The sequence below is a fragment of the Cervus elaphus genome, chromosome 5, assembly GCF_910594005.1.
Source record: "Cervus elaphus chromosome 5, mCerEla1.1, whole genome shotgun sequence".
Lineage (NCBI taxonomy): Eukaryota > Metazoa > Chordata > Mammalia > Artiodactyla > Cervidae > Cervus > Cervus elaphus.
Window position 1 is genome coordinate 107136724 of NC_057819.1, and position 19450 is coordinate 107156173.

General features: G+C 48.8%; 1 protein-coding gene across 1 annotated transcript; it reads left to right on the forward strand.

The window, feature by feature from the left end:
• Positions 1-545: 545 nt before the first annotated feature.
• On the forward strand, positions 546-17779 carry COPS3 (COP9 signalosome subunit 3). The gene is made up of 12 exons (XM_043904071.1): positions 546-705; positions 2339-2468; positions 4588-4700; positions 4784-4833; positions 6777-6869; positions 8039-8218; positions 10302-10442; positions 11794-11967; positions 13877-13963; positions 16139-16252; positions 17138-17218; positions 17465-17779. The coding sequence occupies exons 1-12, from the start codon at positions 651-653 to the stop codon at positions 17516-17518; spliced, it is 1272 nt and encodes a 423-aa protein (XP_043760006.1). The 5' UTR covers positions 546-650; the 3' UTR covers positions 17519-17779.
• The last annotated feature ends 1671 nt before the right edge of the window (positions 17780-19450 follow it).

Genomic DNA, 19450 nt, shown 5'->3' on the forward strand with positions numbered 1-19450 from the left:
TCTTGCAGCCCCATCTCACATCATCCCTCTCCAGCCATAAGTGTTTTACGTAGTTTATCGTGAGAATTTTACAGATGGGGAAACAAGGCAGCGGACAGCCAAGGAACTTGCCGAGAGTCGTGGAGCTACTAAGTGGTAGAAAAGGGACTTGAAGGCAGGTTGCATTCCTGGCTGGACAACTACTACCTGGCTGGAAAAGCCTCAGGGAAGAGGTTGCGATTAAGACAGGCGGGTTCCCTGGGTGGGGAAGATCCCCTGGAGAAGGAAATGGCTACCCACTTCAATATTCTTGCCTGGGAAATCCCATGGACAGAGGAGCCTGTTGGGCTACACAGTCCATAGGCTCGCAAAGAGTCGGACACGATAGAGCGACTGAACAACTAGGCGTTCAGTTCCTTCCTTTGCCCACCATCCCTGTTAAATCCAGGGAGCGACTTCACGTGTGCACAGAATGAAGACGGAAGGGAAAAAAACCTGCTTTCCGGCGCGGGCATCCGCAGAACCGGTTCCATGGAAACCGTAGCCGGGTCCAGGTAGGTAGATCTCGCGGCGCTTGAGCGACGGAAGTGACGTCACCGCCCTAAGGCCCTCCGGTGGGTCGCCGGCCCTCGTCCCGCGCGCGCCGCCTCCGCCTCCCGGCTGCCGGGAACATGGCGTCCGCCCTGGAGCAGTTTGTCAACAGCGTCCGCCAGCTCTCCGCCCAAGGTGAGGCGATGGGCGCGGGCCGCGAGCCTGCGTCCGGGCTGCGGCGGGGGTCTTGGCGCTTGGGCCGGGGCAGAGGAGCGCGCGAGATGGGCGACCCCTTCGCCCAGGCCCCGGCCTCCGCCCCCTGCCGTCGGAGCTCCGTCCGTCTCGCCTTCCAGAGGCCCTTCCCCACCTGGCCGCGCGGCGGAGCCCCTCGCGGCTGGCCGCGCTCGACCCCCGGGGGCCCTGGCTCCCGGCTCCCTCTTGCGGGGGTGGAGTTGTGGCCGCTGTGAATTTGCCCCTAATTTTCATGCCTTTGGTTGGTTCCTCTCATCGCCTGAGTGTCGTGCCCTGGGCCCAGAATTAAAGTAATTGCCCGCTGTCGTGAGGCCACTTTCCTCACCCTGTTGGTTCATCTGTGAAATAGAAACGTCCGGACTGCGCGGGGTTGTCAGGGGTGAGCGGAAGGAACCGTTAAGGTTGCAGGAGCCGCGTGACCTTGCCCAGGCACCCTTCTTTCGGGAGACGCGTCTCCGGATGTAAGCACCCAGGTGCTGCCCGCCTGGCTGCCCCGAGGTTGATTTGGTGCCGGGCGCTGCGCAGCGCAGCGGTTCTGTCTCGTTTCTCTCCACACTGGTAGGAGTTAGGGTCAGCGGTGAGGCTAGGAGTCTCTGGGAGTGAGGAAGGCATTCACTCGTTTGTGCCACAGACTCTAGTTTCTGTTTCCCGAAGTGCCATGAGATTAGAAGGTGTGGGAAGTCCTGTCTCAGTAGGGCTTCCCAGGTGGCTGAGTAGTAAGGAATCTGCCTGCCAATGCAGGAGATCCCCTTCGATCCCTGGGTCAGGAAGATCCCGTGGAGGAGAAAAGGGCAACCCACTCCAGTATTCTTGCCTGGAGAGTCTCATGGACAGAGGAGCCTGGGGGCCTGCAGAGAGTTGGACATGACTGACTTTAGCTGCTGAACACGCAAGCACCTGTCTCAGTCACTTGGTGACTAACCAAACAACTCATTTCCCAGGTCCAATTTTCTTACTTACAAAACAGAGCCGGGGCGTGCTGGTGAGCATCAAGCAGGATCGCTTGCCTGGAAGCTTCACACACATGCCTTGTGCAGGCTGCTGCTGTAGGAGCAGGCTGCCCAGCAGAGACGTGCAGGTCACTTTCCCTGCCTCTGGCTGGTGTGCCTCACGCTTCCCGAACAGACCGGTGCTGGTGTGGAGTAAGGGCTGGAGTAGAGAAGGAAGGGGGGCTGCTCAGAAGATGATGGGGCGTGCAGACCGGAAGTGACCAGCGTGGGAATGAAGGCGGAGGGGAGAGGACAGAGTCGACTGAGAGGCTGAGGAGTGAGATGAAGTTATAGCTGGTGACATTTTGGATACAGAAGGGAGATGAGTTGGTGCTGATGGTAATGTGCACTCTGCTGGCTTGGGGCACTGGAAGTGGGAGTGCGAAACCTTCAGTGGCCAGAGGAAAGTGGGAAACTTAACACTGAGACCGAAGGCAAAGTCATTTGGTGTCTCTGGCCCTTCTGGGTCCTCATCTGAAATGAAGGAGTTGGAAGAAATCACCTTTAGGCACCTGCAGGTCTGAGGTATGACATCCTTTGGTCTGGTGAATGCTGTTCTGAATGGTAGTGTCGTTCTTGTTTTCCAGGGCAAATGACTCAGCTTTGCGAACTGATCAACAAGAGTGGGGAGCTCCTGGCGAAGAACTTATCCCATCTGGATACCGTGCTCGGGGCCCTGGACGTCCAGGAGCACTCCTTGGGCGTCCTCGCTGTCTTGTAAGGGCGTCTTCCTTCACAGCTTTGTGCTCGCTTAGCGTCAACACTGCACTCTCTGGCTTTGTTTGGTGTAGGAAGTAAGCCCTGTAAATGACAGTGAGCTCTTTGGCACAACTAAAGTCGTGTTGTAACCTCATTGCAGCTAATCATTGCTTGTATTTTTCGTTCTGCTTTATTATTTTTTAAAATTCTTAATGTTTATACAAATTTTGAAACGTAGTTTTAAAAAAATGAATGGTGATCTCAGTTGTGGCACTGTAGTTTGTGTTTATCTGAAAACTTTCATTCGTGTGATCCATGGGATTCTCCCCATTTTCTGAATTGAAAAGAGGAAAAAGTGGCAGGACAGGGCAGGAGGCTGAGCTGAGTGAAGTTCCAAGTGATCCGGAGCACCCTGCAGAGAAGTTTAAGCTGGTTTAAGACCAAGTTAAACAGACGTTATTCCAGTTGGCCTTTTGAACTCTTGTGACTCTATGTACTTGACGGTTGATTTTTTTTTTTTTCTCTTGATGTTTTAGTGTCATAGATTGGGATTTTATGGTTGTTGTGAAAGTTGAAATAATGTAGATGAACTGAGAACAAATTGACTTGAAGTGAGGGTCTGGCTTCACTTGAGCTGACACTCCTGAGACAGGGGTGCGTCAGGAGGAAGGTGCTATCAGAGCCCGAGGTCTAGCCTGCGCTCGCAGGTTGGTGGTCAGTGGCTGCTGTGTGTCTGAGTGTAAATCTTTAGAAATAAATGACGTGCAGGATTTAGCTCCTCTGTCGTACTTGCAGCATCTTGAGGACTCAGTAGCCGCTGCTTTAGATGGCACACACTCCGAACAGGGCCTCTGCTGCGGAAACTTCTGCCGGCTGTGGCTGGCAGATAAAAATTTCTACTGGCTGTGCTTTCTGATTAAAAGAACAGGTAGCACAATTTGTACCCACTTCAGGTTATGCTGATGTGTGTTTCAAGTGAGATGATGTATGTGAAAGCTTTCTGAAGCTATAAGATGTTTGACGTTGTATGTCAGTTAGAGGAAACCTGGGAAGAACCCTGACCTGGTTACCAGGTTCCCTGGGTTTGAATCTGTGTTGTGCTGATTATGAGATGTGGGGTCCTGAACTGTGTATTTTTGTTTATAAAGCGGAAGTCACAGTGCCTTACTGACCTATTGTGAAGCCCAGATGAGGTTGTTTGGACAGATTTTGATCACTGGAAAGTGTAATTACTGATGTCAGGTGGCATTGTGATACTGTATGGATGGAAGTACAAGTTGAAAGATGGAGAAATTGTTGTTAGGTGATAACACCTGTTTCATTTTTCTTGAAATGAGTTTAAACCATTCAGTGTTTTCTTTTTTCTTTTTTCTTATTTTTGTTGTTGTTGTTTGTTTTCTTTTTTAAAAAGAAGAATTTGAAGTTTTCTTGTAAGTGATATGTAAGTGGTGGTGGCTACATAATTTCTCCCCAGAAACCTTTCTGCAACTCCCTCTCGGTGTTCATGGTGGTGCCTGGTGGCACCATCTGCCAGGTACCTCGGGATGGGTCATCTGAGTTATCCCTCTTCCAACCAGTCCACTCCTCTGGTCCTGCCCCACAGCTAGTCCTCCTCCCCTGGGTCTGGGGCAGCACCATGGCTGTGAGCCACTGCCGTGGCCTCCAGCCAACCTGTAGGTTCCTCCCCGTCACCCTTCAGTCTGTTCTGCTCAGGGTTTCTAAGTGAGTAAGCAGTACTGAACACATTGGAGTGCAAAAGGAAAGTATTTAAAAATTTTGGGGGCTACAAGTTTAAGTTTCGTTACTTTGAGTATTAAGTGGCCTGATATTTGACCTCATTTAACAGAGTTTTCTTTTTTGAAAGTTGCTCTCTTTTGGATGTTTTTTATTTTTTGCCTTTTTGCTCCAGGTAAAAGTTGTTCTTTAAGCTTATTTTTCTTAGTCTCTATTTGTGTTTATGTTCTGTGTCTTGATTATGCAAAGAACCAAGCCAGCAGAATCCCATAGATTCTGGTTCTTAATTTTTAAAAGTATCATGACTCCTTTAACTTCACAGAGCGTTGGAGGCAGGATGGACTTCCATATTTCCTACCATGAGGCCCCAACCAGGACCAGTTGGTTCTTCTCTGTGTTGTAGGTTTGTGAAGTTTTCCATGCCCAGCGTTCCCGACTTCGAGACGCTGTTCTCCCAGGTTCAGCTCTTCATCAGCACCTGCAACGGGGAGCACATCCGCTATGCGACAGACACCTGTAAGGGCAGCGCCTTTTCTCCTCCATGGATGTGTTCTGCCCTGTACTCACTTACATCTTCAATATTTTGTTATTGTGTCTAGTTGCTGGGCTTTGCCATCAGCTAACAAATGCACTTGTGGAAAGAAAACAGGTAAGAATGTTGTTTGAGTATTTACAGTTTTGTTTCACATGTGTGTAACCTGTGCAATGCGCCGAGCATTAGGGTCCCAGCCTCGTGCTGAGACCCTGATGCTCAGATATATGTGATGGGTGTGGAGAGCTCAGAACGTCTCCCGGGGGAGCTCTGACCACAGGACAGGTGCCTCCAGGGTGCAGCTGCTGCTTATGTTTGGAATGGCCCTTCTAGTGCTCTTCATGTTATAAAATGCAGATTTTGTTTGTTGGTTAAACCTTTTGTGTGTGTTAGTCGCTGAGTTGTGTCCAGCTCTTTGCGACCCCTTGGACTGTAGCTCGCTAGGCTCCTCTGTCCATGGAATTCCCCAGGCAAGAACACAGGAGTGGGTTGCTATTTCCTTCTCCAGGGGATCTTCCTGACCCAGGGATAGAACCTGCATCTTCCACATTGCAGGTAGATTTTTCACCATCGAAGCCACCAGGGAAGCCCTTCTTGTTAAACCTTTTAATTTGTAATTATGACCTAATTTTCACTTTATAAGATGTTGTTAGGTTGGTATAATTAATTGCCATAAATGCCCTCCACCTGGAGTCCCTAGGTGTTGGTATCTTCCCTAACCTGCTCAGTCTTGTCTCCTTCCTTTCTGAGCCACAAGAAAGAAGGTCACAGCTATGGTCCCCCTTACACTGAGAGCTCAGTGAGTGTTTCTTCAAAACTAGGCCAACTTCGAATGTTCCCTAATGTCACCGCAGCACGACATCAGAAGACAAACATGTATAGAACCCTTTAACACATCTGACTTCGTTATGCTTCGACCAGTTGTTTTTGCTAATGTCTTTTGTAACAAAAGATAATCTCGGATCACAGGTTGAATTACATTATTGTGTCTCTTTAGTCTCCTTTATTAATTTTTTTCATTTAACCTAGCTCTGTATTTCCAAACAAAGAGTTTAGCAGTATTAATTTGTAGTGTTGTGTCTGAAACTTTGTCATGTTATCTGTCTACAAAGAAGAAAGGAAAGTGAAGTCACTCAGTCATGTCCGACTCTTTGCGACCCCCATGAACTGCAGCCTCCCGGGCTCCTCTGTCCATGGGATTTTCCAGGCAAGAGTACTGGAAGAGTACTGTGGGTTGCCATTTCCTTCTCCAGTCTTTAGTCTCGTTTAATCTAGTGAAGTCTTTATTTATTGTGATACTGACACAGGTTATGATTTGGATGTTTCTTTTTGATTTGAAATTGAACTTTAAAAGACTGATGGTGTGAAAGAGCCTGAAAACAAAGACTCAGTTGATATTTTGTAGGTGTGCTACCTAACTGTTGTTTGAGGGAGATGGTTAAAAATATCCAATCAGTCTTCACTGAGGAAAGCTTTCGAGTTCCTCCCCTCCTTTACGGTCACATCTTCTCCCCAGAAGCTGATTGCACCTCATGTGATTCTCGGTCTTGTTATTCACGATCAGGGCAGGAAAATGGTCTGTTTGTATCTTGTGGTATTGCTTTCAACAGTAATTTACCATCAGGTAAGAGATGTTGCTGAAGAGAATTTACAGGTGACCCCCCAGACTGTCCTGCAGGAAAGGGCCAGCATCCATGTTCTCAGTTAAGTCTCCTAAACACGGGTCTGTGGTTAATGATTCGGAAAATTGTTGTTTGTTTACCTGTAAATATAATGAACTGTTGAGAATGTAATGTTGCTTTTGATTGTTGATCTCCATTAATTAGAAAAAGCTTTCTAATTTTAAAAAGTTGCGCTAATTACTCTAAATATGACAGTAAACAGCCTAAGACGACACTTTTTGACTGAACAGAGACAGAAGTTTCTCCAGAGGCTGTGGGAACCCCCTCCTGTCGTTTAGAGGAGCCTGCTTATAGGGTTACTTTCATTTGTAAGGGACAGCCTAGGACCCGGCATGCCGCCCCCACTGAGGCCCTAACTGACAGGCCTTTTTCTGACAGCCCCTGCGAGGAATCGGCGTCCTTAGGCAGGCCATTGACAAGATGCAAATGAACACAAACCAGCTGACCTCTGTGCACGCCGACCTCTGCCAGGTGAGCACTAGAGGGTCACCCGGGTCAAGGTTGGACATGGTTGGGATGGCCCCATGTTTTAAGTGTCAGAAGCTACACTATTGCTGGAAGGGAATGTTGGGGCTGCTGACCACCAGCCATGGGCTGCCACGCAGCCAGTCAGTGTGATATGAGAGCAGGTTGGGGTCGGGGGTGGTGCTTGTGATCCCGACAGCACTGCTAGTAGGAACTCTGGGACCTGAGAACCAACTGGTGACTTCTACACCTGAAGATGTTACTTGTTTGTTTATTTTGTGTGACTCGAAACCCAGATGGCAAAGGAGGAATATGTGTAATGAAGCCTGCATTTACCTGCTCCCTCGCCACCCATCCTTCCTTGCCAGAGGAGGCTGGAGTTGATCATTTCTCCTGCAGCCCTCCAGAGACAGTTTAGGCACACACCAGCAGATACCTGCTTATTTTTGTCTCTCTAGTTTAAACACAAATAGTAACAATCTATACAACGTCTTTTTCTTACATACTGTGTCTTGGAGATGATTTTGTGTTAGTGCTTTATAGCCACAGAGAACTCCATACTGTGGGTTTAGCCAGTCTCTATGGGGTATCCAGATTGTTCCCTTAATGAATAGCATGGTATGTGGATTATTTCAACCACATCTTCTCACTTCACATGGAGATGTGCATTCTTTTCTCTTTTTTTCTTTTGAAGCACTTTTGTGGTGGAAGTGTGACGGGCACATGGTAGAGTTTATGAGTCTTAGGTGTGCAGGGTTTGCACCCCTGTCTGCCTGGTTCCACTGTCACCCGGGCCTGAGGGCTCTGCCGGTCCTGCTTTCTTGGGCTGCACATTCTCTGCTCATAGTCAAGGGAGTCAGAGCAGGCAAGGAGATACCTGAGAGGAGCTGTGCCCGTGCCGCCAGGGCAGCGGAGAGCAGAGCCTACACTTGTGCATCTAGAGATGCCCAGGTTTTGCTTCACTTGTGAGCTCTTCGTGTCACAGCTGGTTAGCCTTTTCCAAAGAAATGCTGTTTTATTCCGAATCCCTAAGAAGATGGAAGGACATGTTGTTTAAATCATTCTAGTCAGTAAGATGTAAAGCCAAGTGTTTTCTAGAACTCTCTGGGTTTTCTCCTTTTGCTGAACTGTGCTGAAGTGCATGTGGAGTGATGGCTGCATGTATCTCTCCACAGCTGTGTTTGCTGGCAAAGTGCTTTAAGCCAGCCCTGCCATACCTGGATGTGGACATGGTGGACATCTGCAAGGAGAACGGGGCCTACGACGCCAAGCACTTCCTGTGCTACTACTACTATGGCGGGATGGTCTACACTGGACTGAAGAACTTTGAGCGGGCACTCTACTTCTATGAGCAGGTGGTCACTCCCCCAGCTTGGGGCGTATGTGTGGTCAGAGAGGCATGCCTTGACTGGTGGCAGGGGCCTGAGGCAGGGAGGGACTCGAATTCTCTCTGGTGCAGGTTGAGTCCTGTGTGTCTCTGGTTGTTTGTGGCTTCCTCTGTATGTGAGGAAGCAGTGGAGCCCAGTGGTCTTTGTCGTGTTTTCTTGTTCTGAAATGAGGTGTGAAGTTGGGTTAAGTTTTTTGCTTTTTTTTTTGGTCCATGCTGCGTGGCTTACAGTATCTTAGTTCCCCAAGCAAGGACTAAACCCAGGGCCATAGCAGTGAAAGCACTGAACCCTAACCCTGAACTGTCAGGGAATTCCGAAGTTTTTTCTGTTTTAATAAATAAAACACTCTCCTGGTTCATAATTCAGAGTATGTAAAGGAGTTCAGAGAAGAAAGTGCTTCCCCTCCACCCTTTTGTGTCTGTGATGAGATGTGCATTTCTGGAGGCTCGCTCAGGGCCTAAAAAGATAGGACTGGGTGGAAACAGTGTTTTAAGATGAACTTGTCAGACATTCAGAAGTTCAGTTTGATTTGGAGTGCACATTCTGGTAATCAGAGGTGCGCGAACCTTGGAGGAGCTCAAGAGTGTATCTGAGATCCTGTGCAAGCTTGTGCACACACCTGTGAGTGGGCGTGGCCTTGGTCAGTGGGACTGACCAGCACTGCTGGGGCCTGGGACAGGGTGACTGGAGGTGCTGCTGGGCAGGGGGCGTGACTGATACCAGACAGACATCTTTTTTTACTGCTTTTCTGAAACATTCCAAAAGATATACTTGCTAGAAAAACAAAAAAACCCAACACCTGAAATCACACAGCATTACATAAAGTGACGAGTGAGAGCTGTCCCCACCTTTCACCCCGAGCACAGGTGGCCCTGATGCTCCCTGGCCCCCGGCGGGCAGGCTCTCCAGCAGGTTCTGCTGCTTCATGTGAAAGCGGTGCTGCCTGGGGTTCGTGCTTGTGTCCTCACGCTCTTACAGGAGTGTTTCTGTGGAATAACTCAGAATGGCCTTAAGGGCCCAGGGGCTTGAATTTTGTTTGGGACATTTGGGCTGATTTGGGTGATAGATTTGGATTCCTAACCTTCATGAATCCATGTGAAAGAAGGTAGAAAGGCAGCCACAGAAGAGGAGGAAATACTTGAAGGCGATGTTTCTGAAAAGAGACTCACATCCAGAATGTGCAGAGGTGTCAGAATTTAACAGTAAAAACCCTAAAGTTTTAAAACAGGTGACAGATTTGAAGTCAGAGCCATGGTGTGGCACCAGGTCACACAGCAGGCTCTTGTGATGGGGTGCTGGCTGCTGACAGGGGTGTGGGGTTCAGAGCCCTTATCATGGCCGGTGGGATGCTCAGTGATGTGGCCCCTTCGGAAACAGTCTGGCGGTTCCTCAAGAGGTTACACCTGAAACCTCCGTGTGACCCAGCACTTTCATTCCCAGGGTTACACCTGAGAGAAGTGACAGCAGACACCCACCTAGACACACACATGAATGTTCTCAGCAGCGAGAGCCATGTGGCCAGACACCCACCAGCTGAGGTGGTCTCTTTATGTGGAGCACCATTTGCCTGAAACATAGAATAGGTTGTGACACAGGTCACTTCAGCGTGTGCCCTGGAAGTGTCACGGTGAAGCTGCTCACATAAGACCCTGTGAAGCCATTCATGGGAACTTCCAGCACTCCAATGGTTAGGATTCCATGCTCTCACTGCCAAGGGCCTGGGTTTAATCCCTGGTTGGGGAACTAAGATTCCGTGAGCTACACAGCACAGCCAAGAGCGGGGGAAAAAGCCATTAATATGAAATGTCCAGAGCAGGCAAGTCCTTGAACAAGACTTGAAGTGGAGGAGTGGATGCTGGTATGGGCAGTGACCCCTGCTCAGCAGGGTTTCTTTTTAGGAGGGTGAAAATGTCCTGAAATTAGGTAGCGGGAACAGTTGCAATTTGGTGATCATGCCAAAGCCCAGTCGTCATTAAAGGCAGTGACTGGGTGTCAGTACTATCTTGCTAATTCATGCTCTGTCCTCATTCTGATGTTCCTCTCCACCCAGGCCATCACCACGCCTGCCATGGCTGTCAGTCACATCATGTTGGAGTCGTATAAGAAGTATATCCTGGTCTCTCTGATCCTGCTGGGCAAAGTACAGCAGCTGCCGAAATACACCTCTCAGATTGTGGGTAGATTCATTAAGGTGAGCTTTCAGAACAGTGATTTCTCAGCTGACATGTTCTGTTCCTATAAAGCTGTGGTGATGCATAATTCTGTAATCTATGTGACTAGACTTTTCTGGCATCTTCAATTAGCAGACGTTCTCGACGTCGCCTGGGCATCTGGCAGGACCCTGACTGTCCTTGTCCGTGCCCACCGATCCCCTGATGGGGTGGGGTGTTCCCGGGAATCTGCATGCATACTGTTGCTCTGGGTGGTCATGGCGTAGGGGTTTAAGGTTCTGATAGAGCGTTGCTGGCTCTGTTGGACTTGAGCTCTGACTAGGTGCTGGGAGATCCTCTTAGACCCAAAGCTTTGCTCACTGAGCTGCTATGGTTTTCCTAAGGACTCAGCCCCAGGACCACGTGGAGAAATGATCTCCTTTTTTATTTTCTCGTAATTCATGCTTATTTTAAATTGATGTCACTATCATTTGATAACAATTTTGTGCTGACCCTTCTTGAACAAAACTCAGAGTTTCAGGAGGGCAGTTTGAAAGTCTTCCTGATGTGAAGGTTTCTGTGCTGTCATGTTGAGCGTTGCCCGTGTCCTTCAGCTACCTGTCGTGGTTCTTGGGCTCCCGGCTGCCTGTCACAAATGGGCGTGTGGGGGTGGGTGAGAGGCCCTCGGAGCCCGTGGAAGAGTGACGCGGGTTTGGAGAACTCCCGCAGGTGGCCCCCATGGCCCTGGAGAGTGACCTGTTCCAGGAGGAGCACTTTCGTAAGTGGGGTCCTCATGACTCACCTCCTTCACAAGAGCTGCGGTTTGTCTGCAGGGTTAACGGAGTGGTGACGAGGGCTCAGGCATCAGGGTAGGGCTGCTCAGCTCCGCTCGCCGGCTCCTGCAGCCCTGCCCCGTGTCTTACAGGGAAGATGAGGAGCCGTATCGCCCGGGTGGTGGACATAGCTCTGCTCTGAGGGGCCCTCAACCCTGGGGTCTCTTGTTCCCCCGGAAGCAGTCAGTTGTCCCATGGCACTTGGTGAGGCACGTGTGGAGCAAGAGGGGGCTGAGAAGGGTGGGTGTTTGCCTTCTTTCTTCCCAAGGTGGTTTATCTGGGACAAGTCAGGAGCTGCCTGTGAGAAAAAGGCCTGTGGCCGTCACTGAATGCAGGCTCCAAGCCTGCTCTGTGCTACACAAGGAGCTCCATGGTAAACTTCTCTCCTTGGTCTTGAAAACTAGGCATTTGCTTGGAGTAACTTACAGTTTGCTGGGTAACAGTAAGGCACGCTGGACCTCCTTGCTCCACATTTAGTGCCATGTTTCCTTTTGCGTCTCACACAGGCTCTGTTCTGCTAACTGTCGAATCTGGTTTCTTCCCACCTGCACACCTTTAGCCTCTTAGCAATGCATACCACGAGTTAGCGCAAGTGTACTCCACCAACAACCCCTCGGAGCTCCGGAGCCTGGTGACCAAGCACAGCGAGACCTTCACACGCGACAACAACATGGGGCTGGTGAAGCAGTGCCTGTCCTCTCTGTACAAGAAGAACATCCAGAGACTCACCAAGGTGCAGTCCTGTGGCCTCCAGAGCCAGGCTCCATTCCCCTGGCCTTGTTGGCACTGAGGCAGCAGCGCAGGGTCCCAGCCGGTCCTTTGGGGACTTTGAGGGGTGCCTTTCCAGGGCTAGTATGGGGTATTTGAGAAGAGGAACAGGTGAAGAGGAAGTGGGGAGGAGACGTGGCTGCTCTGGGAGGCATACAGGTAGCTGAAGGGAGGGAGATGGCCTGGGCAGATGCTAAGGGTGCAGCTGTGTGGCCCGGGACCTCACAGCAGGCTAACCCACCCGTGGGCGCTTGGCTGGTGCACTTGAGCTGGGGAAGGTAAGCCAACTGTGTAGTTTTAATTTTTTAAGATGAAAATAGACCCAGTGGCTTTTGATGTTGGAAAATATTCTTATTATCAAGTGTTAAGACTGTCCAGGAAAGTGTAAAAAGAAAACAAAGCTTTATGTGAGCCAGGGAGGTGGAGGTGTTCACTGCAGGTAATGGGAAACCGGCAAAGAACAGCTGCAATAAGGGGGGAGGGGGCAGCTCTCCCCCCGCCGAGACACAGCCCTGTGAGGACGCAGTGGACGAGATGGCTGGCTGCCGGGCAGCCGGGGGCACGGGATTGTCACGGGTGCTCAGACCTGCTCCTCCATCATGTTCTGGGGACATTTCTCTGGATCCGTCTGCTCCATGTGTGCGAACACTCCCACTGACAGTAACCAGGATCATACACTATGTGCTGTTCTATATCCTCTCTTCTGGTTTCTATGGCAATGTAAACCTGTATCACAGTGACTGTACATTGTGCTTTGTTGTACAGATGATCATAACTTTCTCAGCCAGTTCTCTTCTGATGGACAGTCAAGTGGAAGTTTCTTACTTTGAAAGGAAAAATGTTCACCTTTCTAGTCCTCACTGGTGCTAAACTACCTAGATACTTCTTAGAATTCACAGGAGTTTCATTTGGGAAGGAGGTGCTACTCTGAACTAAAGTATATATAGAGTTTTTTTGGTCATTGGCTTATCAAGAATTTTCAACATCAGAATCTTAACAAGGCCTGCTTTGAGAATGCATTGTATTTACAGCTGGCTGTTGTAAATATTGTCAGCTGCCCAAAAAAGGGGGCTCGTTTAATTTGTTCCTGAAAGGCATTTTCATCAGGTCCCAGGCAGACCATGATAAACACTGGTTTCCTTTTAACCCTCAATGTGTTTACACATTCTGACTTTGAATTTTGAAGGATGAATCTTTTTTTTTAATTTCATATTATTTACAAGGTAATATATTTACAATACAAAATGCAGAGACAGAAAAATCTCCACCTAGTTCCTATACTGCAGCTGGCTTTTTCTTTCCCAGAGGCAGCACAGCATCACTGCTTCCTGGGCATCCCCGCAGAGAGTGTATAAGCACATGCATTCACACGTGTGTGTGCTGTCACACATATGCACATTTTCCTTATTCAGAGATGTGAGCCAGATATAGGCCCTGTTCTGTGCCCCTTTTTACATTTAATGATGTGCATGTCTTCAATTTCAGCTCATAAAAAGCATCCTCACTTTGTAAGGTTTTTTATAGTCATGTAGGAGTCCATTTGTGTGGTTTCCCTGCACTCAGCCAGTCCTCTGCTGACAGACATCTGGGCGGTTCCGACCTTTGCCATCACAGGTAGAGCTGCAGCGAGCAGCCTGGCACACACGTCATTCTAGACCCAGAAAGCACGTGGAGGGTGTTTTCCTAGAAGTCATTGCTCTAGAAAACTGATGCTGAAACCTTAGCTCATCCAGTTCAAGTCATCTTCGCAACAGAAAGCTAGCTTGTACACTCTTGGGAAGCAAGCGTTCAGTGACTTAATAGGAGTCTACACATTTAGTAGAATTTCTCTCCAGTCTGTTTCTACCTGTGATTGATTAACTTCTGAATTTCAGACATTTTTAACACTGTCGTTACAAGATATGGCGAGTCGCGTGCAGCTGTCCGGGCCTCAGGAGGCAGAAAAGTATGTCCTGCACATGGTAAGTGTGTTTCTGTTTTCAGAAGTTACTTAGTGGAGTTTTGTCCTTGTAAAGGTTACTGGTGTTCACTGTGGGAGACTTAGAGGAGGAGGCAGGGCACCCAGTGTCACCACTGTGGGTGATCTGTCAGCTTCCTCACAGTTGGAGTTTTCCTGGGACGTGTGCACGTGTGTCCCGCACAGTCGTGTCCTGAGGACATTCTTGGTCATCACAGCCAGGGAGTGCTGCTCATGGCAAGCAGAGCCGGGTCCTGCACGCAGGGGATGCTCCCACCGCAAAGAATTCTCTGGCTCAAAACGTCAATACTGCCAAGCCTGAAAAATCCTGTCCTACCGTGTAAAATTTATGAAGGCAGAGATTTTTGTTTTTAAATAAGATTTTATTTTTTTATAGCAATTTGAGATTCACTACCAAATTTAGGGCAAAGTACAGAGTTCCCAGTCCCCACACACAATCATAACCTTCCCTGATCAGTATCCCCACCAGACAGGGCCGTTGTCATAGCTGATGCTCCTCCACTGACAGGTCTTCATCCAAAGTCCTTAGTTTACATCAGGTTTGATCACGTGTTGGACACTCTGTGGGTTTGGATAAATGTGCATGGACTTGAATCTGTCATGACTACATCGCGTGGAGCATCCACTCTGCCCTATAGATGCCCTGTGCTCTGCCTGTTCCTTACCACCCCTCCCACTACTGACCTTTTCATTTTCTCCAGTTTTGCTTTTTTCACAATGTCATATGGTTGGAATCATACAGTGTGTAGCCTTCTCAAACCAGGTTCCAGCCCTGCATCTGCCTAGAAAGGTTATTTTTATCCTGACTTGTAATGTCCCATTTTTAGCAGTGTCGCATCTTTGAGCTTCTTATGAAAGGGAATGTATAGCATATGTACTCAGATGTCTGGCTGCTTCTGCTCAGCATCACAAGCCCCATGCACACTGTGTTGTGTGTTGTTGCAGCCTGCTCACGTTCAGGGTTGCAGCATTCCATGGCATGAGTCCATCAGGTAGACACGGGGTGGTTTCCTGTTGTGGTTTTTACAGAGCTCGCTGCTGGTGAACCTGGTATGCATTTCCATTAGGTGTGTTCTGTCCGCTGTGAGATCCTCCGTGTGTTCACAGAGTCAGGGAGTCACACCTTGTGTTTGGTTGTGTTTGGCTGCAGGCATTTCATTAACTAGGACCACATCCCCCAGGCTGGAGATAGCAACCAGCCCAGGCAGCTCAGCTCCACCATCCCAAATGGAGCGTCACTGCTGCTGGGGCATGGTGTGTCAGGAATGACAGCACCCTTTTGGGATTTTCTCTCGGCTGCTCCCTTTTTAGCTGCATGGACAGGATTTGGCTATGAGGATCAGTCAACTTAATCCCCCGTTGTTGATGCAAGTAAAAAACGTACACCTTGAAGCTGCCTTGGAATCAGCATTGGCAGGAAAATTTTCTTAAAGGACCAGAGGATAATTGCTACTGGAGTGAACCAAAAATTTGTTAGGGCTTCACTTTTGTAAAACACAAGGACGATTTCAATTATATCTCATAGAAGTTGTCTAAAGATTCAAGGGTGCTTCAGAATATCTGTGCCAGAGAAGCCAGACACATAGGACCACACACTGTCTGACTCCACTTACATGAAACCTCGGAACAGGCATGTGCACAGTGTGGAGAATACACAAGTGGAGGTGGGGCTTGAGAGGAGGGGGCTGGGCAGTGCCTAGGCAGACGGGGCGAAGGCCCTGGGTGGCACTGAGATCTTTTGACGCTGGTAGAGGTGGTGCCTGTGCATCACCGGTGTAGGTGAATCTACTGAATTGTTCCCTTTAAAATGGTTGACTAGGGGGTGTCCCTGGTGGTCCAGTGGCTAAGTCTGTGGCCTACTCTGCACCGGGAGCGGGTTCAGCCCTTGGTTGGGGAACTAGGACCCTGCAGGCCACATGGCACAGTCAAAGAAAAGGTTAACTCACTTTATGTGGACTTTACTCCTTAGTCTCTCATGGTGCCCTGCACATATTAGGTATTTAAGAGAGAGAAGAGAGTTGAGGAGACAGGTGGAGCCTAAAACACTTACAGATTGATTTACTTATTGCTCTCTGTGATTTCCCCTGACTGCGTTGAAACACCACTTATTCACATAGTGTTTTTGGGCTAAACTATTTTCCTGATTTCTCTTTTATAGATAGAAGATGGCGAGATTTTTGCAAGTATTAATCAGAAGGATGGGATGGTCAGTTTCCATGATAACCCTGAAAAATACAACAACCCTGCCATGCTTCACAACATCGACCAGGAGGTAACACAAACACCAGTGCTCTGGGCTGATGTCTGTGATGTTACACTTGAAGTACTGCTTCTGTGTTCCAGGATAATTTTAGTTTTGAATATAGGTAGTTCCCAACTAGTTTCTAAGAACATCTTATTTCCTAGAAAGTTAATTTCAAAATTTATAACCCGATTGTCTGGTTATAAATAAATGGTAGGTTAGCATCCTTGTCCAGTTTGTCAGAGCCTCCTTCAACTCCTGAAATGCTTGGAGAGTACAGTGTTTCAGTACAGTTTCATGTGTACCCAGTAGCCACTTATACTGTGGAGCCTTCAGTAACTTGAATCCGGAGTCCCAAGTCAGAAGGTCAGAGGGTAGCAGGCAGCGGGGAGGAAAGCTGGCCGTGGTTCCTGCTGGGCAGCAGCCATGGGCCAGGGAGCCGCTGCCTCTGCACCGCGGCCCATGCTGCTCTCAGGGCCTCTGGGCGTGAGCTGGGCTTGCGGGGGCCAGCTGGCTTCTTAACCTATGACAGGCAAATGGATTCAACCAAACAGTAGCTTCAGAATACAAAAATCAGTAAGCCACCGGAGTCTCTTTTTGGCAATTCCAAATTTTTTTAAAACTCTGAAAGCTGGAAGTATTTTTTGTAACTCTTTTGGTGTCAGATGCCACCTGAAATGACACTTATGTCAACATTTTTAGGTTTCACTGCCAAAGATGGTCATGTGTTTAGTTTAATTATGGGGTGGCAGGCAATGTGCACTCTTTGTGCTGTTAACTGTCTGATCCCAAATTCTGACACCAGAACCTATCTGGCCCAAGGCTGTGACCTTGCAGCACCCAAATAGTCTAGGCTCAAAAGGATAAACTTGCCCTGAACCCACCTGCTCAGCCTGTCCACCTGCTTCCACACAGATGCTGAAGTGTATAGAGCTGGACGAGCGGCTGAAGGCTATGGACCAGGAGATCACTGTGAACCCCCAGTTTGTGCAGAAGGTGATTGGGGTCCCCTCGTTAACAGAAGTATGCTGGAGGGAGCTGGGTGGTGTCCCCGTAATAGAGAAGTTCACGGAGACGTGCTCATGGAGGGCGTTTCCACACTCCAGGCTGGAAGTGTGTTTAGGGGTGGGGGTGGGGGTCCTGGAACTGCCTCCCTGTTACACGGGGTGATATCCTCTGGGGCTGCTGGTGGGAAGCTCTTGCCCGGGCAGGCAAGTGCACTGTCTCCCGCCTCTCTCCCAGAGCATGGGGTCACAGGAAGATGACTCAGGAAATAAGCCGTCCAGTTACTCGTGAAGCCGGCACTCATCCTGAGTCAGAGGAGCCATTGCCCATCCCTGTGGCCGGACAGGTGTCAGGAGGCGGCTGGAGGATCAGGCCCATCTCACCTGGACATAGACACAGTGCATTTTGTTTTGATGTCTTCAGTCCTGTGTGCTTTCAGTAAACCATTCTCTGTGAAGAAGGAAAACATTTTCAAACTTCAAAGCCTGTTGTGGGTTTATTTATCCTCAGATTAATGTTGTTGTTGCATTAAATCTGCCTTTTTGTTTTAAATTATTTGAACATTGGTTCGTTTTCTGTATCACCTTTTCCCTCTGAAAAGCTTTTAAAGAACATGTTCATTCTAAACAGATGTAGATTTTAGGAGTTGTTGGAAGATTTGAATCTAAAGTTGATATAAAAATAAAATAAAAAATAAAGTTGATATCAATTGCCTTAAAAAAAAAAAAGCTGAGAGGAGAAAAAACATCTGGGAGAATCTCCCAGGCAGAATCCAGTGTTTCAGAATTAAATTACCATGCATGTGAGCCATAGGATGCATTCTGAATTAAAGAGATTCCCTTGTAGTCTTGGGAACCTTCGTGTGTGTAGCGCTCTTCTGTTTGTGAGATGAAGGGCAAACTTGCCCGCTCTTTCTCTACAAGCATTTCCTGTCCACCCTCACAGCTGCGTTTGGATTTTGCTCAGGGTCCCCCCACTTCAGGACTCTGGGATGCATCTGACTCGGGTCCCCCGAGTTGGTCCCAGGATGGTGTGGAGACTGAAAAGTGCGGTTGGATACAGTGGAATTAGGTCCCTAAAGAGCGTCTCCCTTGTGAGTAGCAGTCAGTTTATGATGTGTTAAGTTGTGTGATCACTACATTTTCATTGTTTACAAAAGGAGACTCTGAAATCTCATGCCAAAGGAACTCTGAAATCTCATGCCTAAGGACTCACCCCAGTAGAAAGGCTTAGAGGCTGTGTGGTCCATCATGGCACCCACTGCTGTGCTGCAGAAAGGTGGCCACGGAGCATCTGATCCATAAGTGCATGGATGAGGCTTGGTCCCAGTGACCCTGGGCTGGCTGTGACCCCCCGCCCCCCTGTCCAGACTGCTCCCCAACTCAGGTGAGCTGCGTCATTTCCATGCATACTTACACAGGCTTGTACTTAGGAAATACTGAATGGAAATTTCCCTTCTGTGAATGTGGTGAATTACATGTAGTTTTGTTTTGTTAAAAACAACTGGACAATTTCTGATTTACCTGGATCTGAATTAAAATCACCTAAAACATGTTTGAGAATTCTAGTAGGTGGCAGTCATGGCTTTTTAAGGCAAGGGTAACTCATGGGTTCTGATGTGTGGACACTGTTGATTTTCCCCCAAGATAGTGGTTCACTGAAACACCACATCATTTTTGAAACTTTGATCTCCAGAGGGGCCTGGTGTTTAGGGCCTGGTCCTGTGTTTGCAGGGGCCCCTGCTATCTGTCAGGGAAGAGGGGCTGGGTACTCTCAGCCCTCTGCATTGCACCCACCTCGTGTGTTCTCTGGCTTCAGGGAGGGAAGGTGCAGGCCCCCTACATCAGCCCTGGACCCTGGAAGGGTGTCCACCTCACTGCAGCGCCTGTGCCCAGGTGGTGATTCCAGCCCAGGAGGCAGGCCTCCCCTGCGCACACATCCGGGGCCCCAGTCCACTGGGGACCTCCTCAACTTCCTAAGCTCTGCATATTTTGGTGAGACTTGTTTCTTTTTCTGACCCCTTGTTAATGACTCTATTGGGCTTCCCAGGTGGTGCTAGTGGTAAAAAAAAAAAAACACAAACCTGCCTGCCTATGCAGGAGACCTAAGAAACGTGGGTTTGATTCCTGGGTCAGGAAGATCCTCTGGAAGAGGGCATGGCTACCCACTCCAGTATTCTTGACTGGAGAATCCTATCGATAGAGGAGCCTGGCAAGCTACACA